At 41.0% G+C, this 20,532-nt stretch overlaps 2 protein-coding genes across 2 annotated transcripts in view; both read right to left on the reverse strand.

Annotated features, from left to right (window-relative positions):
- Window positions 1-20,434, reverse strand: part of LOC6739352 (metabotropic glutamate receptor 2) — an 82,537-nt gene extending 62,103 nt beyond the window's left edge. The window contains exon 1 of the mRNA XM_016172141.3: window positions 19,931-20,434. The gene's annotated coding sequence lies outside the window, so the exon portion shown is untranslated. The remainder of the gene's footprint in view (window positions 1-19,930) is intronic.
- Window positions 13,536-13,934, reverse strand: LOC6733554 (gram-negative bacteria-binding protein 3). The gene has a single exon (XM_002080573.4). The coding sequence runs from the start codon at window positions 13,921-13,923 to the stop codon at window positions 13,621-13,623; it is 303 nt and encodes a 100-aa protein (XP_002080609.2). The 5' UTR covers window positions 13,924-13,934; the 3' UTR covers window positions 13,536-13,620.
- Window positions 20,435-20,532: the final 98 nt, after the last annotated feature.

Genomic DNA, 20,532 nt, shown 5'->3' on the forward strand with positions numbered 1-20,532 from the left:
AGCGACAGGCGGGCGGATTGGGTGGATGGTTTTGAATGACAGCGCAGACGAGGTGGGTGGTAAAAAATCAGTGGGCGAACACTTCTACCGACTTCACACTCAGCCGCAGATCGCAGTGTCCTTTGTGTTGCGTATACGCCGCGTTGCCGGTCATTTAATATGCACGCTTCGTTTGCGGGACATGGCGCTCTTGTCTGCAGTTGTACGACAAGAGCTTGGACCATGATTAAGAAATGTAAACAATCTACATCAAAAAAAGTGGCTGAATGTCCGTCTAAGTCGGCATCTCAAAGCTGCACGGGCGTGTGATTAAATATTATGTAAATAGTGCTTGAATACGGGATAAATTGTAAAACTATTTTATGACTGTACAGGCAACCAAATCAATACATTTAAAATATAAAGAATGTCGATTTCGTCACCTGTATCATCCCCGACAATATTCGTATACAATTCGAATTGAGTGCGGCCTTCGTTATACTTGACGTATTTTCTGATTCATGGATCATGAAAATCAGTTAAAATGGCCGCAATGAAAATTAATGCATGGCTCATGGTCAATGCACTTAATTTGTATATGTGCCTGAATTAATATGAAGTCTGCCTGTTCTCGGGCTTAATTTAATGCTCAAGATATGAATTGCGTATTCATAAATAAGAACGCAGTTCAATGCCAACTTGCAGCTTACAGCTACATTAATAAATTTAAAACACAGGCGTATTGAGAAGTGCGCGATTTCAATCAATAAAAATAACATTTTTTTATGAGTTTTATTTGCTTGAATAATTTGTTTAACTTATGGGTTAACATTAAATAACTTAACGAAGCATGTATCGCCTAAGTAAATAACATAATGTGGCAGTTACAAGTGACCATGCTCGATAAAACTGCATAACTTATGGCTGCACATGCGGCTGCTAAAATATTTAATAGATTTAAAGTGGGAATAAACTTGTCCTGACCCAGTTTTAGCTAAAGAAATTTTCAGGGACACCACAGCCAGCACAGCACCACTTCTGGCCTGTAGAAAATGTCTGGCCAAAACTCGGCCATATGTTTTAATAGCCCTCGAAAGTGTTTGGTTGCATGCGAGGAAATAGAAACCCTTTACACCCACTACATGCGGGGAAAATAGAATTTTCCATTAGATTGCCTTTTTGCGATCATTTCGAAGCGCAGAACATCATAAATTCCATTTAGTTTTTGGTTTGCAGGCCTCGCCGAACAGTGCTGCCATTTTAGAGATTTATTGGCTAGCGACGCCTAAAATGTTGTTAACCTTTTTATTGGTGATTTTAGCTACAAATCTTGCTAGTTCTGCTGGCCATTTATGATATTTTACGATAAAACAGAACTTCTTTAGAATTTCCATCCTTGGATGTTTTTCATAAAAAAGTTTGAGGAAGAAGAAGGAATGTAATTTCCATAGACGATGTCGTTATGAATTTTCTTTAAAAATGTCATAAAGAGAGAGTTTAGCTAAACCGTTTAAAGTTCTCACAAAAGTTTTGGCAGACTTCTCTGAGTTTCTTAAGCTCTACAAAACTGTGGTCGACAATTGAATTTTAGAAAAATATATGTTCATAAGCTGTGCTTATGTTTCGGTACAAAATAGTCAAAATTGTCACTGTTCATTGCTTTTCAGTTATTTAGTTTAAATGTTTAGTTTATGTAGCTAAATCGATATAACGAAAATAAAAATGTTGGCATACTTTTGGCAATTTTTGGAAACAGCTTTTCGCAATCTATATATTTTTGCTTCTGCAGATTTGGACAGCACTGCCGCCGAATAGCAACACTTGTTGCCCACGCTATCTCCCACGTTCAGATCCGGTCAAGTTCGGGTACTAACATTAATCAAATGGTTGGGGCAACGCCCATCTTGGCCGCGTTTGGCATCGAAGTCATGTATGTACCAACATATATTTAGCTTACACCCGATGCAGAATCGCATGAGTAATGCCACACTTTCACGGCTGAACCACATCACATGTGGCACATAACCCAGGGGAAGTCACAACCCCACCAACGCCAGTAACCTCTGAACTTCGATGAGCGAGGCACTTGACTGAAATACGTTGCAGGAGTCGCACTCCTCGAATTGGCGTTGCTGTAAGTTTTCATTTCTTTAATAAATTTGGCCAAAATTAAAGGTAAGTTGTAAGTGGCTGGTCTTTGCTTTCCAATTCAATAGTAATTAAAGTGTTTCAAAACATAATATCATTATGCCTTAGGCTTATGAATTGACTAGACAAAAGCTTTTCATTTGAGCTGACTTTAATCACGGCATTCTATTTGAATATGCTGCCTTCGCTTTACAGCAGCATCTTTAAATTTAATTACACGTTTTGTACAAGAAGTGATATGTTGTCGCCCTACTCAACTAAATGTCGATTTATACAGTTATATTAAGCTTTGTTGCTCACTAAAATTGACTTCTGTGTGTTAGAAATCAGAAAAATCAGATTTTATATTGAACTATCTGCGATTCAGGAACCTAGTAAAAACATATTTAAAAGGTGATAATCACGGAACTCCATTAAAAATATTTTAATAATTTTTAAGGCACCCTAACCAGAATATTTTATTTATGAATTTCGAAAATTGTATAATTTCTTGTTTCTGCATATGCAGGCAGGGTCAAATATAACTTATAACATACCATAACTTATGTTGGGTTTTATAAAACCCCCAATTGTCGGCGAAAATTATGTTTAATTTGAACAAAAAAATATTTTTACCAGTCCAACGTGTTTTTTTTATTTTGGAACAAAAACGACCGGAAGGATCCATTTGAATTTGCATGCATAATTGCAAGGTATCGGCAAAACATAAAACGACCATCTTTGCAATTTATTATTTAATTATAGAAACCATGTTGTGTCGTGTTTTTGTGAGGCCTTGTTTTTCGTCGATTTGCATTCAAATGCCGGACTTTCGATTGCAGTTGTAATTGATAAATGAAATGTTTGCTAGGGAAATTGATTAGTGATTGGGAAACAATTGTAATCGAGTGAGCATCATATGTATAACCGAGCTGGAAGATTGATTTTAAATATTGAGCTCAGTTTGAGATTGAAATTTATGGAGCTTCGCGGCGAAATGCATTTGTTCCGGGAATTTGCTGACAGTCCGCAAATCGTCGGGTCTACGGATGGATAGACATGAATGGATTGCCTATTGGTTCTGTGTTTGGATTGGTTTTGCTGCACGTTGACTGGCATGTAAAACATGCCAAGAAATCCAAATAAAACCCTTTTCGGAGCAGACAAGCCATTGGTTTAGGAAGAATGCGGCTGCCAGTACAGAAATTCATTTATCAATTTAGTAAATGGCACTCAATTTTTTTTTTGTTTTGTCAAAAATAACATTGTGTTGTTTAAAAGATGTATTGTGTTGCTTGTGCTGAGTGATTAAATCGCATTTTACACTTAATTTGGTTTGATATATTTTACTTCAGTTTGGCAATTGAAACACCAATACTTTGTACACTTTGCAGTCGCTTCGAATTGGTTTTTATTAGAATGCCAATTAAATTTCACAAAAGCCGCAAGGCAAGACAAAGGCAAAGAACGAAATCAAGTTTAATTAACTCTGTAAATGTCATCGGGGCCTGTGGGAAACTGGGCAAACAAATGGTTGCCAGCCAAAATAATTAGATTTTCCTTTGCCAAATCATCCTTACTTGCTTGTCCGTTAATCGGCTTTGCGTCCAAATAGGAAAATCCATTTCATAAATATTAACGAAGTCCCCGTTGTGGGAAATGCATTAGCATAAAAAGAACTCCAGTTGGCCAGAAGTGCCCCGCTTCACCTCGTGCAGTCGTAAAAAGTGAACAATTGACAAAATGTACTCCCATCAAATATGCAGCATAGACGACGGCTTGTGTGGGCTTTCGAATGGCTTTTTTCCCATTGATTTATAATTTATGGCGGGTAAAAGGTTGTAACCTCCTGCACATTCTGGCTTCCCATTTCAATTAGAAAGCCGACTCAAGCAGCGGGAAGGCTTTGGAGCGATAAAGATAAAAATTAATTGCATCGGTGCGGGAAAACAAATTAAATTAAAAGCCTTTAGCGAGCACATTTCCGACTGCCATTAAGCCGATTTAAGAAATGTAAATCGCGTTTTTGGCCCCAAGCTCTGCAAGCGCGTAGTTCCGAGAAGTGTCTGTTGAATGGCCTTCATGAGCTAGGTGCTTGTTAGCCGGGTTTTCAAGAAGCCAGACATAAACTGGCATATATAACGAGCATGAATGGTGCCATTCAGCTTCCAAATGTCGAATGCAGTCGCTCGGGCGCTCATGTGTGACACTTTTGTGTGCAGCGCCTTCAGTGCCCCTTCCAGACGAAAAGGACAAATACAAAGCGATGGAGGCGGAAAAAATAGGATAAGATAGCGATGTATAATATGGAAATATATATTCGCATATTGGCATGTTTTGACATTTATCGGCACGTCCTCCGACATGCCGGCAAAATTATTTTCATGCTAGCCTGCCCCCCAATACGTTGGCATGCAAATGGGCTCCGGATGCCATTCCACTGCTTGCTGGATGCGGACTGCTTAGTGCTCCTTACTGCTTAGTGTTTTCGAGATAAGCTTCCGCTTTTGTCGGCTCTGCTGATTGACTGAAGCGAACCCTTGATCCATATTCTCCTTTTTTACGCTGCTGCTGGCAAGTTGCCATTGTCCGATTACATTTTGCCAAGCTGGCATTCCATTCCGGCACCAGCTGCTCCTCATTCCCGCCCCTATCCATACACACACCTCCACCCTCAGCCGTATCCATGCCCATATCCACGCCAGTATGCCCACCCAAAAGGGCAGCATAAAAACGGGGCATCATAAAAAAATGGCGTCAATTGGCGACGCGTTAGCCTGACAAATTGCTGAGCTGTTGCGAGCTGTAAAAAGCGAAAATAATGGCTGACTTTTGAACTGCTGGCCGAATGCTTTGTCAGGCTTTGAACGGGTATGTGAACACCATCCCGAAAACCGGGCCCCAGGCCACAGAGTTCGACGATTCGGGATGCCGGCTGGATGTTTGTTTTCGTTAAAAAATGAACAAACTGTCATTCCAGGGGAAGCTGCGAGCGATCAAACTAGTTTTTTTCTCGCCGTAAAAAAGATTTGGCCTATACACATTGCGGTTAGCGGGTGACAGCACATGTTTTATACTCATTGGTAACGTCCAAAGGAGAGGAAATTAAATCTTTGCGATGTGTGCATATATTATGTGTTTATGAACCCAGTCGCAACCTGGAAAATTGTGAATTCAAATATTTACCTTTTTTGTCATCTTTTTGAAGAGAACGTTGAAAAACCATTAAATTTCCTGTGTTTTGTTTTATAATACAACTACCAATTAAAACAAACGCGTTTCTCGACTATAACGGAAACGGAAAAGGAAATGAAAATATGCAAGCAACAATGCAACTAAGATTGCGCACAAGCGCCACCTAGCTGCCCACATTAACTACTCACCTTTCTCTTTAGTATTTATTTAATAAACTTATTAGGAAATGTTCAAATCTAACTTCTTTGGGGCTTCGCTAGATGTTCAATAGACATCAGCCAAGGCAAAGTGTCTACCTTGCCTCTAAAGGATTTAAAATTTGTGGGGCATGTTCTCGCCATATCGATAGCAGTTGATGGTTGACAAGGCAACAAAAAAAAAAAGAGAAAAATTTCAAAGATTTTTCAACCATGTGGACGTGACAGGTTTGGCGATTGTGGGCGTGGCAGTATTTTTAAATCTTAATCCGGTCGAAAACGCTTCGCTCTGTGAGTATCGGGCATAGAAATAAACAAACGAGATGTATTATAAATCACTCAAATAGGCTCTATGAAATATCGGCCATCGCGGAACGTCAAGGACGTTTCAAAAGTTCACCCCTTGAACCAAAAACCTGGTCAGTTCCAGAGCAGTGCTTTGTTCCCCAGCATTTTAAAAGCAACCGAGCTGGCAACCGTCGAGTTGTGTTTCGGGTCCGTTAATATCAAATGCAGCAACACCAATAGCTTTCCTACATTTGTTCATTGTGCCAAGTATTGGACCATATTGTATGGCTGGCAGGAAAGAGAAGGGTAAAATGCAGTCATTTTCGTTTTGCGACTGCTTGACTTTCTCCGCTGGGGGCAATCGTGTTGCACTGTGCTAACATGAAAAGGCTTTGCGGATGGCAACGTAGTTTGCAGGGCTAACAAAGCGAGACGATGTAAAGTTGCACAAATGCGCAAAAAAGTGTTCTACTTTCGTTAATTGGTTGCCCTGCCAGTCGTAAAGTGTGCTCAAATGAAGCTGCATCACTCGTGTTCCTTAAATCCCATGTCTCCATTTGTCATTTGGGGAATGGCTCGGCACTTTGTCATTTCTCAGTTAGGCGCAGTTTTTTTTTTTTTTTTTGCCCTTTGCAATTGGCCATATTTTTATTGGTCCCGCGGAGAAAATCCATCAACAAAAGTATAAAAAGATACCACAAGAAATTGCAAACAAGCATCAATTGATTTCGGCTTGCAGCTGGCAGCACTTCTTTAAACCAAATCATGATAAATGAGCCAAACGTCGGACCAATAGCCATTAAGACAGCGATAGCCACAAAAACATGCTTATGTGTCCGACATATTTTCCACGAGAGTATCGCAAAATATCCGATAGAGAAATGAAAAATTTATGGTTCATACTTCAACTTTTATTGGCCTCAATGCTTTTCTGGACTTAAGCTAGTCGTTTGGATGTACGCAACAACTTGAAGAAAGAAAAGTAATAATCGAACTTCTAGCAATTGACGGCATTTAAGTTACCTCCCCAGTGCAACGTAATCTCAGATGAATCCTGCTGGCCGAGGTATTCACTTAAGTTCCTTGCAACACCGAGTAAATCATTCTCTCCACTTCACACTGACGGCGTTTTCCTGTGGCTTGTGGCCAACTTGAACAAATTGAAACCACAAAAACTTGCCGAGCCGTTTTAAAACAGTTTAAAAACAGTCGAACTTCAGTTGCTGCACATTTAAAGTTCAATTTACAAGGACTTTGAGTGGCTAGCTGCATGTGCATACCTGGCCAAAAATTCAAAAGAAACTTTCAGTTCGCAAACTTTTATGGGATAATGCAAGTTCTTTGATCGCTTCACCATTGTATCTTTTCCATTGCTTTTTTTTAATTGTCTCACATTTCTTTCGAAACTAAAGTCTGCTAATGTTTATCTTTGTGTAAAAGAGTTTTAATATGGAAAAGATTCAGCTTCAACGAAGTGTAATAACCTATTCTTTAGTACTTTGAATTCCGGAGGGATATAAAATTTTAATTTATTGCATTTTATTCCACTTTAGTTAAGTATTCCTAAAGTATAAATCCAATGCATTAACTTTAACGGACAAATCAATAAGCTGATTACACACATAAAGGCTGAATATGTGCGCAAGTAAGAAGTACCCAGTACTAAAGCCACTTAAGGCACAGTATAATTTAGTTTTGTATAAATTTAAATAAAATGTTTCAAGATCACGAGGTTTCACTGTACTAGGACTGACTGGTTGCTCGAAGCGTAGCAAAGCGATGGCAATGAGCCGGGGATTTATTGCGTCCCATAAACAGAGTTCTCAGTGGGAGCCAGCGCATCCCAGCTTTAAGTGCCGCCTTAAAGCGCGAGATATGATGGTGCGGACTTGAGATATGAGGGCGATGTTGCAGCCTGATGGAAATGAGACAAGCTGCAAATCGGAGAAAACAGCAGACAATTCATACTCGTCCAAAGAGCCAACGGAGCGAAAGGAAAGCCAAAGCCAAAGCCATAGCAAACCGAAGGCAAGGGAAATATTTGCATATGTCAAAGTGGAAGGCAAATATGGCATGCAATTCGGGAGCAAGCTCGCAATGGTTGACTGCATAAACCGCACTGCATGGCCACTAACAAGTGCCGAGATGCTCTGAAGGGGATGCTGCCAAAGGGGTGCCCCTGACCCCTAACCCCTGACCTCGGAACACTGAGCATAGGCACACACAGTTTTTGTTTGCCCCCAACACACTGTGCCACATCGGCTTGGATCCCGGAAACTTTCTGCCGACGGCAGGCTGCTACAAAAATATGTGTCAACATATTGTCGAAAGCTGATGTTTTTTCCTGATGTCGGGACAAAATGTTTACGGCAACAAGAAGGCATTCGGTCTATGCGTTTTTCTTTGGCAATTTTAAAAATGCAATGACGAATGGCCTGCAAAAACGGGGTTTAATTACAAGAAAACAACTCGCAGACACTCCTGCATTCCAAAACAAACAGAAAATGGCAACACAAGGCTATGAGCCAACACAAAGCACTAAAACACAGTAATAAAAGTCGGGACATTACCTTTATATATTCATATATGACCTACAAGTATAAGGATTTAAGTCTTGTAAAGGTATGGTAAGGTATACGAGGTTAAAGATATACAAAATATTTACGAATTTAACGGAGAGCCGTGTAAACAATATGTATACATACATTATTTTATGGTATAAAAGTAGAACATATGTAGTAAATCATTTGTATTTTGCTTATTATTATTTTTAAGTAACTTACTTTACTTAACTTAAGTTACTTACTATATAAGACTTGTTTCCCTTTGGTAGGGTGAACAATTTTTAATATCTTTTATTGACTTTGGTTGTGCTCCTCTGAGTTTGTCAAATCTGAATATGGTACAAATTCTTTTGACCGAAACAGAATTCAGAATAACAATTCAGCTCAGCTGGCGAAATGAGGAAATCATAGTAAACAATGTCTGTGTATACCGAAAAGTAACAAATGTGTAAATCACATGATGCATAGGGTTATGGTAACGTTAGCTTTAGAGAATTTATAGACTCCATTCCAATTTAAAACTGTTGAGATAGTAATCTTTAATAAGAATTTACAGCCGAAGGGCAAACGGTAAAAATAGGACTGGGGCAACTTCAAAAGTGGCCATGCGGTTAATGGTCCCAACAACTTAATTGCTTTTAAATCAGAGAGCCCCAACCCTGAGAAACTAATTAAAGTCGTGGGGCGGGGCAATTTATGGAGATCAAGTAGCCGCCGCGTTGTCATAGCAATAAACCGAAGGACAAACAGAAAAGGACACAACTTCATCGAGAATAGCCAGAATTTTTGGGGTGGTGGTAGCCAGCCAAATGACATAAGTAAGCGGAAAAGAGCCACGAGAAGGCCTGCAAATGAATTGTATTTTAATTATGCGGCGTAAAATTGTAAATATACGACGCCCGACGACGACCTTAAGCATTTCTTTTCGGCGCTCCAGTTCCATTACATTCCAGGTGACGAGGAAAGCGGCAATAAAATGAATGAATTAAGGCTGCAAATCAGTGGGGGGTCACTACCCTAGAATCCCATAATGTCAACCAATTAACAGCTCACTTGCCGGCGAATTAAACTCAACATTGTGGGGAGATTTCAACTCTGAACTGCGCAGAATTTACGACTTGACCTGTTTTATAGAGAAAAGGAATGAAGGCAGGCTATGAGAGGTATACTTCATTTCAGGCGACTATGATTGGTGTGTTTCTCCATTGAAAAATGCAATATATTTGTATGCATTTGTGCAGCAAGCTCATTTATTTGCTCTGCTATTTTCACAGCTCTCTTGACGTTTGACTGACATTTTGTTGCCATTGCAAATGCCATTTGTGCGTTTTATGCGACTGTAATCCTCTCAACGGCAGTCAATTGTGACTTGTTCAAATCAAGGAACAACTTTGTGCGCTTTTTATGCAGTGCCAAGGGGTAAAAGTTGCCAAGTCTTTGCTTAGTTGCTGCGATTACATTTGTTCTTCTTTATTATGCCATTTCCCAACAACTGCAAAACAATGGTGAGCGATAATTATGCACTTTTTATCAGCATCAAGCGAAGGTGAGCATTCCCCGTTTTCATATCTGATGAAACCCTGCAACATTTTGCAGTTTGCTGCATGTGTTATTAGTTGTTGGTACATCGGAATTCTGAAATCAAGGATACAAACACCCTCTAAGCTAGAAATTCTAAATAGCTTTCAACAAAATTGAACGAGTGCAAAAACAGTTCCGGGAAAAAAATTAAGTATTCCAACTTGCTCACATAGTTGAGAATTGCATAATAGTCGACGGGATTATTCTTTTCTTAAGAAAACAAAATCTTAAACTAATTTTATATGCAAAGAGTCCAGTTCCTCGACTATCTGATACCCAGGACACAGATCTTCAGCACATCATGCTAGAGTGTCCTGCCTTTGTAACAGAAAGGACATCGATTCTTCCTTGAGCACAACTGAACTTCCTACCCGCAATACCATTAAAACAGGGTGGGTTGAATTTTCTAAATCAAACTCATTCTTAAAATATAAATATAATATGTATATGTAAATCAAATGTAAATTCGAAGATTGATGTTAACCGAAATATAAATATATGTTTATTTAGTAGCTTAGGGCCCCAAGTAGCTATAGCTGCAAGTGTAAGGTAATTTAATTTGTTGAGCTAATTTAAATTATTTCGAAGCCTGGGCATAAATAAAATATTCCTGTTATCCTAAGTGGCCTTTTTATTTACCTGAAATGCAATCATGACCCTTAACCTGTCAGCGTGCCACAATTTATGCGCCCGATTTGTGTGCCTGGCTTGATGTTTACCGAAGCTACTGGCCTGGTTCCCAAGTAAATGCGATTGGGAAATATTTGTCTGCTTGTCGCCATGCAAACATAAATTAAGTTGCAGGAAATCTACGTAATTTACGCACAAGCATTTCGTTCCCTCTGACTATGTGGGCGATTTTCCTCTGCTTCGCCCATAAGTTGTTTATTTTGTGGCTAATGTAATTTTTGGCAAATAATCATCTAATTTGTTTTCCCCTGCCTGCCTAGCTCGTCGCGTATGCATTTAATTTATGAGTGAGCCTGGCAGCCAAATGATTTGCATCTGAATGCGGGAACTGCTATCCAAGTCAAATACCACACTTGGAGATATTTTGCTCTCGTTGCGAATGCAGCTATTAGATACTTTGCATGCCTTCAAGCTATGAAATAAAACTACATTATTGAATTGATTTGTTAAGTGAATAGATAGAGCGTCTTTACAAATGCCAAGATGTTGTTACACAATTAAATTGACATTTTTCCTTGTGCAGAGCTGGCAGTTTTAATCGTCTTAAGCTGTTAAATGCCAAGAACCAACAAATAAAATGCTTTGCAGCCTTTCAAGACTTAACCCTTTTGGCATTTGGCGCTAAGGGGCTCTAACAGAAGCCCCAAAGCGTGCGGCACATACTCGTAGTGGTCGTAGATCTGAGACCAACTCGTGGAAACCAAAACCAACTCGGGTTGACACATGACAAAGGTGGCCTTTGAGTCAGAGCACCCGGATCCAGCTCGCTGACCACAAAAGAGCCGGGCCCACTCACAAATGCAATTCCTGCCGAGATTTATGGCACCCGCTGGCTGTCTGCTGGAAAATGGGAAAATGGGAGGAGCAGAAGTGGAATCAGAAGCCTTTTGCAGGCTGGAACCAAAAATGAGGAAAAGCTCATCACGCACTTGGCTCAAACGTGCGACTCGGCCCAGATGACATGTTGATGCCGTCTACATTCAGTTCGAGTTCAGTTAGCTCAGTACGTGGCCCCATCTGACGCACTATATTCAGCCGAAATTAAGGACGACTCTACTACCCAGCGCAGAGCAATTGACAAGGATTTCACTCCCAGTGAAAAGAGGAGGAGGAGCAGGAGGATTAGGCCGGCAGTAAGATGCTTAAACACTTTTTAGCATCAACCGGCTCATAGATCATGCAAATCGTCACGCAAATAAAATTCTCGTAATGCTAAAAGCGACACAAACAATTTAATAAAATCCAGCTTAAAGGAAATTTACATGCTCCGCAGGGCACCCAGATATTTTACCCACCGAACCCCCAGAGGTTCGGAAAATGTCTTCTTTGTCTGCCGCAGAGTTCATAGTGAAAGTTTTTTTTTGCATGCCATACACGACTTTCGGCATTTTCTTTATTTTTCTCCTTTCTCCTTAGACGTCTGTGACTGGGTTGACTCGTTTAACTTTTGAGCCAAGTTTGTCTGCCGACATAGTTTCTTTAACCTCGTCCTTCAGCCGAGCTGTTCCCCAAATCGAATTGGGTTTTGGCCCTGCCGCTCGTCCAAACAAATGGTAATAAGCTCAAGTCTTTGACCGTGATTTTCCAGTGCAAAAGCATATTATGCAAATACATAAGACGCGGCTATGAACTTGTGCCAGGATTTGGCTTTTTAAAGTGGTTAAAGTAATACGAACACTCAAAAAAAAATTAATGTTAATGCCATATCGATAGAAGTTTTCACATAAATATGCACGGAAAAGTACTTTCGCAATCGATTTCTAAACTTGGCCAATGGAAAACCATAAATATTGACAAAAATGGCCAACTTTCTCATTGGTCGGCTCAAACTATTAAATATTTTCCGCGAATGCAGATGTTTAAAAGTCCACTTCGTTATTCAAATGTGAAATGTACGAGCACGGCTATATGCAAATAACGAAAGTCTGGCGACCGACAATGAAATCTTGTTAAAGGCCACCCATTTTCCTCCTCTCAACTTATCTCCGCTCCGACTTCCAACTTCAACGAAACGAATTTAAATCACACAATGAAGAAATATTACACCTGCGGCGAAAATTTCATTTTTGCTGCGCCTTCGAGCTGGTATCAAACATAATTTTCAGAGGTGCAGGGGGAAATAAAAAAGCAATCATAAGAGCGAAAGTGCGGAGAGAAACTACTTGAACTAAAATATGATAAAATTTGAATACATTTCAGTGCGATATACGTGGCCGAAATGGAGATGTTTAAATGCAAATATGCGTGTAATCAGCTTATTTACGCATGTTTATTTTATCAAGAGCCTGTCACCCGAAATTATATTCAATTTGTGAATTATATTTCCTTGGGCTTACCAATGCCGGTCAAATGGGGGAAAGTTTGGGGGGAGAAAACTTAAGTTGCACGTTAATTCCGACATCAAGTCGACAAATACATAATTAGGGAGAAAAGCACCTTAAGTTAATTTACATCAATTTGCATAGCATTTGCTCTAGAAAATATTGTGCGAGCAACTGCTTTTTACTCTTTACATCCGGTTTCATTCGGAAAAACCTGCCTCCGTCTGTCACGCCCATATTTTTTGAACCGTGCACCCTGCAATCCCACATGGCGAATGCGCAATTTCTTTGTTCTCTTCGCGCGGCGAAAATGTTTTATTTCCAGCTCTGGGCAAAGTTATTTACCGTAAAAATATAACTTTTTCTTGCAGCTATTTTCCTTTTCCTTTGTCCTTTTTCTCAAGTGGTTGTTTGTTTATGGAATTTTCATTTGTCTCTTTTTTTCACTTCCTTTTTATTTCAGATGGAACATAAATCTTTCGCTCGCTTTCTGTGATTTTTATGTAAATACAGCAGAGAAACTGTCAGCAGTGCACAGTTACATATCATGCAACTGCCGCGAAAATCTAATCTCAGTATATAAAAAGAGTATCTCCGGTGTTTTTGCAAGCCGCTTAGTTTATTATAAAAAACTAAAAACGGAATATCCACAACAATATTCCTTTGAATCCATGTTTTTTAGAAGCCGGCACTCTGGTTCATCCGGTGATAGTCTCGGCCATTATACCGCACTGTAGTCCAGTAGTAAAGCACGTCTCCGTCCTGTAGCTCCACATCCCGATTGGTGTACGTCCATCGGCCATCTTTATCCTTCCCAATGATATCCGCCGCCCAGGTATGATTCACCAGATCAACAATTGGTTCGTTCAGTCTGCCGTGAAATGCGAACAGTGAAATTCCCGGCTCATCATCTATAGATACTTCGAAGCCCCGTCGTTCTGAAGAAGTTACTCGGGCTGTTGGTACTTGATAACCGGACATTTTATTGCAGACTAAACGGTTCTCAAACAGCTCACTGGCTTATATGAGCCACGTTATCAGAAATAGATGTACACGACAAGAGATAAGACCAATCAAAAGATTACGTAGGCTTGTCGAAGTCTTTAACCCCATGCAGCAAAAAAAGAGTGATTTGGTTTCTTGCAATTTTGATCGAAATAATCTAAAGTCGATCGCATATATATGACCGATTTCATTGCCAAAAAAGAGCACAAAGATATTCTTTCGCTTTTCGCGTTATCTAATATAATATAATAATAATACATAACCTACACGGAACGTGATGTTCGTACCCATTGCAATTCTTTGTTGTGGCACTCGGATGACTAATAGTTTCAGAAAGCATTATTGACACATTAAGGGGCTTAAGATAGTTCGACGCAATTTTTCTCTAGAATTTCATTGTTTGCCACAGATTGTTTATGGCACGCGGCAGTTTCACACCCAAATGCACCCGAAGAGACGGCTAAATACGCCTCACGCTTAATTGGAAAATATTGTCAGGCCATTCGGTTGCTCCTGACAGCATCCTTCTGGAAGCATCGCATCCCGACTCACTTCATCCGGCAGCCACACTTGACTGCTGATTAATTAAGTAAAGCAAATCAAGCGAGCAGCAGAGATCTGGGTCAAGAAACAGGATCTGTTAATTAATTTTGCTTAGTGCATGTGTCCACCCTGACTTGGCTAATGGCGGCTGACTTTATTTGGCTTTAAAGCAGAACGCGCACCAAATAAAAGGAAATAGAATGAAAAGAATGGACGCGGAAAGCAAACAGCCAGCAACACCCATTGAAGGCTGAACAAAAGCCACAATGGCCTCCCCCGATCCTTATGACCATCTGATAGTCTTCATTACGGCCATTCCTGCTGTTGTTCTTATTGGAATCTCTTGTTGTGTGGCGCCACTCAATGTTGCGTATGCGCCCCTTATGCTCAGTATGGCTCGCAAAGACAAGGCATTTGTATAAAACACATAAAAAAATGTTTGAACAGCCAGCCTTTCCGGGGGCGTGGCTGAGGTTCCAGCCGCAGATTTAGCAGGGGATTCCCCCGCCAGGGACGAGCTACATTTGCCGGTCATACACTATAAATAAGCGCCACATGCTCAACATTTTTATGCCGTTTTATTACGTTGCGCTAAAAGGCAAGCCCGGAATTGAAGCAATTCCCACTCCCCAGGACTTCGTATCCGCACATCCTGGCTCCTCGCCTCTCCTCTGCTGCCAGAACCACATTATGTGCTACATTTAACGCCCTCCGATAGCCGAACACTTTTTCCACTTTAGCCGACAGCGCTGCAAACTAAAGATTAATCAAAGCGGCTAAAACAATGCGGATAAATGCAATTTTCCCGCATTAAGGCGCATCGTCTTACAGCTCAATGCGATCTGGATTTGATGGCCATTGGCCACCATGGGACACTCTTCTTAAAAATCTTTTAAATTAGAGAAGTTTCTTCAAACAATCGTTAAATACTACCATTTCAATTTCTATTCCGATTATGAATAAGTTAAAGAGAAACCTCTAGAAATGATTCATTGATTCATATGGAGCTTACCCATTTCTTGACTACCGAAAAAGGGCAATACTGTTGGCCAACTTCAACTTGACAAGACAACAGCCGAAAGCTGAGCAAGCAAAGCTGCGCATTGTGTCAGTTTTGTTTGCCGTTTCCATCTTCAATTCGCAATCAAACCCAAACCCAAACCCAATCCCAAACCCCAAAAGCACCCATGGCAATGCAATAAAATTAAAGTTTTTCTGTGCGGTGCCCCAAGCCTTGCCTTTTCCATTTTCTTTAGCAGAATGTGTACCTGCGGTTGGTGTTTTAGCCCCCGGGTTTCGCCCACTTTCAAACCCTGCAGCCCCTTTAGTCAGCAAATCGATGAGCAGTCGTAAAACGCTGCCAAATTTATTGCATACTTTTGTGCGTGCGAATTGCGTGCGGAGTGCTCGAGTGTGTGTGTGTGCCTTAGAAGTTTTACACACTTTTGATTGGCTTTTGGGCAGCTTAAAGTTTAATAACAAAAGGCGTAAATTTTATGGGCGAAATCATTAAATCGTTTAACGCAATGTGTGTGTGCCTGCGTGATTTACTTCCGTGGAAAATGCCAAATTTAGCAATTTACCAGGCAAACAACTTGGTCTGTAAATATTCTATTATCTTCATCGCGCATAAACAGACGGCACATTTAATTAATTTTGTAAATTAAAACAAAATATTCAATTTGCACCGAATGCAAATCGAAACAATTAAACTACATTGCATTATAATCTCGCAGTCATTGAATCAGTCGCGGCAATAAAAGCAGCCCCCCCTTCGTCGAGTAAACTCGCAACATTGCAACTGCCGGGCAGACATCGTCAAATTAAATGGCCTGGCCACAATGCAACAGTTAAAACGGCAGACAACAATGGCCAGAAGCGGGCACTTGAAGTCCGGCCAAATGGCCTACTGGGCGCAGCCCGGAAAACTGCAACATCAGCATCGCAACGGGGAGGGGGGCAAACTTAAGAACAGCTGGCACTCGACACTGGACTTTAAGTCAATCGAGGCATAAAAAGTGTGCACAGGAGAAGCTCAAGAGTTTTTCCTTCCACATCACAGGGAAAGTTTACCCAGCTTCTGCCGAGCAAATGGGCATTTATCAGGAAATAAACGTTTATTCAGGAGATGGATATTTCTAGAAGTGCTACTCCACACTCGACTAACGAACGAGAGAACCCTCGAATCCTAAACGAAATGATAAAAACTTGGATGAAGTGGCATACACGTACATATTTATATATGTGGGTTGCATCAATATTCCCTAACAAGGATATAATTACTTGGCTCATAGGAATAGCTATTTAATAATAAAGTATAAATAATTTATTAATGGATATTTTTAAACTGCTACATATGGAGTAAGTTCGAATAAAAGAGCAGTTTTTTCTAAAAATTTCTTTGTAATTGGTAATTCGAACATAAATAGAAGTTTATGAATTTAATTCCAAGGAAAAAGAGAAAAAAAAAACTTAGTTTCTAGCGATTCTCATAGCGAAGTATTTTATTTCTGTTGGTTTCCGGAATGACATTTCTTAAAAATAGTTTGCGATAAAGAGAGCAATCAAGAAATACTTCACGGGAAGGAATACACACTTTTCATGGAACAGCGCAAATAAATAGCATATAGTTCGGTGCAAAAATATGTGAACAGCAAGCTGGTGAAATTCCCGGAAAATGCATGGTACATATCCGCCAACAACAAATACCTGTATTTAAAACCCATTTGAACGTGCTGCTGCCAGGATTGAAAATTCCCCGAGCCAGGCGAGAAAAGCAATATCCTTCTTCCAGCGCGTATCTGCCACCCACGATGTCACTAATTGCGAGATTTGCTGTTCCGAATCCGACAGGAGATCTCTTTTGAGTTTAGCGCTACAAATTTTCTCCAACCACGGCAAATGCAAATATTTGCGATGTTTCGCCGACACGTTGGGCGGGGCACTCCTCCGGCAGCTCCTCCAGCTGCTCCAGCTCCTGCTCCAGCTCTCCCGTGATTGGAATTCGCGGCATGGAGGCACGGAATGCGACGGAGGGCTAAAATCACGCAGTTCGCATACGCCATTGAATTTTAAATGAAGATCCCGGGACCGACAATGACATGTTTATAAAAAAAAGTGCAAGGGAAGCCGCCGAGCCGAGCAGAGCGAAACAAGGCGAAGACGAAGCCGTTGTTGGCAAGGCCAACAGCCACTTCTGGCCCGGACCACGCCCCCCCCGGCATAGGGGGCATAATTGGTGACGTGTGCACGTCGTTGTCACGGTCGTTGGCGCCGCCTGCACATCCACAGCTTATAAAATTCTACCGGAATGCCGGGAGCATGCGACGCGCTGCTCCACGGACGCACCACTCCGCCGGCTCCAAGAAGCACCACGCCTGCATCTAATAAACCGTAATGGCAGCGACACTCGGCAGAAGTGCTCATCGCGCGGCGGGATCGCAAAATTAGCGGCTCTGAAAAACTCACACAATTTCGCAGACAAAAAGTTTGCACATTATCGCGAATTTATTAAAATATGAGGGGATACGACCAAGTTGTATATTATATGTAGTGGAATACCCTGCAAGCCTGCAGGTAACATCAACTTCTGTAGTCATGAATATATCTAGTTTTGTTTGCATATATTCTGAAGTTCGGAAATATGAAAATATAATTTAAATACTTTCTCTCGCAGGATTTAAGTCAAATTTCAAAGTTGGCCGGATGGTTGGCGCTATCGAACTGCTTATGCAAATGAAAGTAATGCTCTAAAAGTTTCCCGCTAGGCATCGCCACACGTGGCGGAGTCCGGAAATGGTTTGGCTCCTGCATACGGAATCATTGGCTGACAATGATGTGCAGTCCTGCCGGTCGCCACTTCGCACGTAAAGGGAATAAACGTGAAGCTCGTGAGGCGAGCTGGCTGAGGATAACGACGAGTCTGCGAAAGTTCCTGTCGGCAGCTCCTGTAAGTTTCACGAGCAGCAGCTGCAAGATTGTTTCACCACTCGATGCAAATGCGTTGGCGCTGAAAGTTGCGCTCTAATGTGGGGGGTGTGGTGGGGGGTATTGGAGGGCGGAAAGCTGAGCTGGGAAAATGGCCAGGAATTGTGCAGAGTGCCGATGGCTCTGTTTTGTTTGGACAGCATTGAATGAATGGAAAAATGGCGACCAGCTGCACCTCGAGTGCGAAAAGTTTCATAAAAAATTTTGTAATGAGCTAGCTTTTGTGCGAATTTCATTCGGTGGATGAGCGGAAACCTTGTAGCTGCAAGTGCACGTAATGGACAAAGAGCGCCCCCTGCGAATGGGATACAATTTTAAATTTTAATTTTCCCATACATGCGTTTCTGTCATTTCTGGGGCATGCATTTTTAACCCAATTTTCGCCAGGCGCATAAGGACATAAGGCCAGCCCGGTTGCAAGATAACCCAGCTCGGCTTACATGACAATTAAGGAACAAAGGGAATCCTTTTAATACGATGCTGCTTTTGCTGTTTGTGCTGCTTCTGCTGTGTCATTTGCCGTTTGGTTCGCAAAATGCAATTTAATAACGCACGTTCAAACAAACAATTTTCCCCTCCTTTGAGCTGCGCTGCAACACGATTTTTCCCACATAACGACCAACGAATTTCGAAATAATTCGAGTAATTGCTTGCCCGCGAATGAAAGTGCGGCTCATTGTTTGCTGTCCGAAACATTCGCTTAGATATTATTTACCACCTAATGATGGCACTAATGAATTGATGGATGCCAGTGCGTCCATTATCCCGGAATTCTCTAAATGGGCGCTTAGCCGGGAAATGTGCATTTCAATAATGACAAATGGGCCGAAATGCAACTAAGCCCCGAATAATTGGAAAATTCTATTCCAATTCCAGTACCGACAATAGAATTTTAATTAGCCCATAACGCTAGAGGTCCGCGTTACACTATTCGGGCAGTTACTTGTGGCCAAAACGCTTTATTGGCCAACTTTTATGGGTAGCCAATAACGCCAGGGGATTTGGCAATTCTCCTCTTCTTCGCTTCTAAATCAATAGCAATAATTTTGGCTAGCGCCCATAAATTGCTGGCCACAAAACATATACACAATTTGATATTCCTTTTCTCGGCCACATTATCAGACCGCATACTCACACACGTGTTGGCCATAAATCTAGCTGCGGCCGCTTTTTTTGACGCTTTATTAAGTGGTCTATTGGAGGGACATGTGTTCTTTGGTTGGCCGGCCGTTCGGGAAAAATTGATTTCTATCTCGAATTCTTTTTGTTGCAGTTTTTCGCGTTGGCCTAATTGTTTGGCCCAAAGGCAGACATCAGCCCCGTTTAGTTTTTAAACGGAAGTTGCACAACGCGAAAAACAAAAGGCTGAAAGGATTTTGAACATGGCAAAAAGTTCGAATACATAGTTGTTGGGGATGAGCACTTGTTTACCAGCGGCTTTTCAGTTACTTACATTTTTATGTGAGCCTCGTTGACTTTTGGTTGGGGAATTTAAAAACTGCTGTTCGACGGTTTATGTAACTTAAGAATTGAATTTCTTTTGAATCAAAGCCATTAAGCTTGTAATTATTTTCAGGGACGGTATGTATGTTTTTCCAATTAATAGCTTGTTTTTTGGAAATTGATTCCTTTTTTCGGATATCCAAATAAGCATTACCTACCACTCAACCGTATAAATATCAATATTTTTTAAGCCATTCAGTATTTGCTCGGTCAGTTATTGTTATTTGTCTTTAATATTTGGATCAACAGTCCATGTGGGCAGTTTAAATTTGAATCGGATTTTTGCATGCGTACATAATTCGTTTTATTGATGACAACAGGCCACAGAAAAGCAAACAAATGCTTAAATATTTATTTTTCACAAAATGAACTCGTCCTTTTGGCCGCTTAAGTTTTTCCGGCGTTCTGACGAGGATACGTCCTTGGGCAGCGGGCGGGATTCGCACACTGATATGGGGCACGAAGTTCCAAAGCCGTGTTAACATTTTGGCCAAACAGAGGGAAATTTTAACAGAGATGCTGCGCAGATGAAAGCGAAAGCCGTGCAACACG

This window comes from Drosophila simulans, chromosome 2R, assembly GCF_016746395.2.
Source record: "Drosophila simulans strain w501 chromosome 2R, Prin_Dsim_3.1, whole genome shotgun sequence".
NCBI lineage: Eukaryota > Metazoa > Arthropoda > Insecta > Diptera > Drosophilidae > Drosophila > Drosophila simulans.

Coding starts and splice junctions, on each gene's coding strand:
- LOC6733554 (XM_002080573.4), bottom strand. CDS start 13,923: ATGTCCGGTTATCAAGTACCAACAGCCCGAGTAACTTCTTCAGAACGA.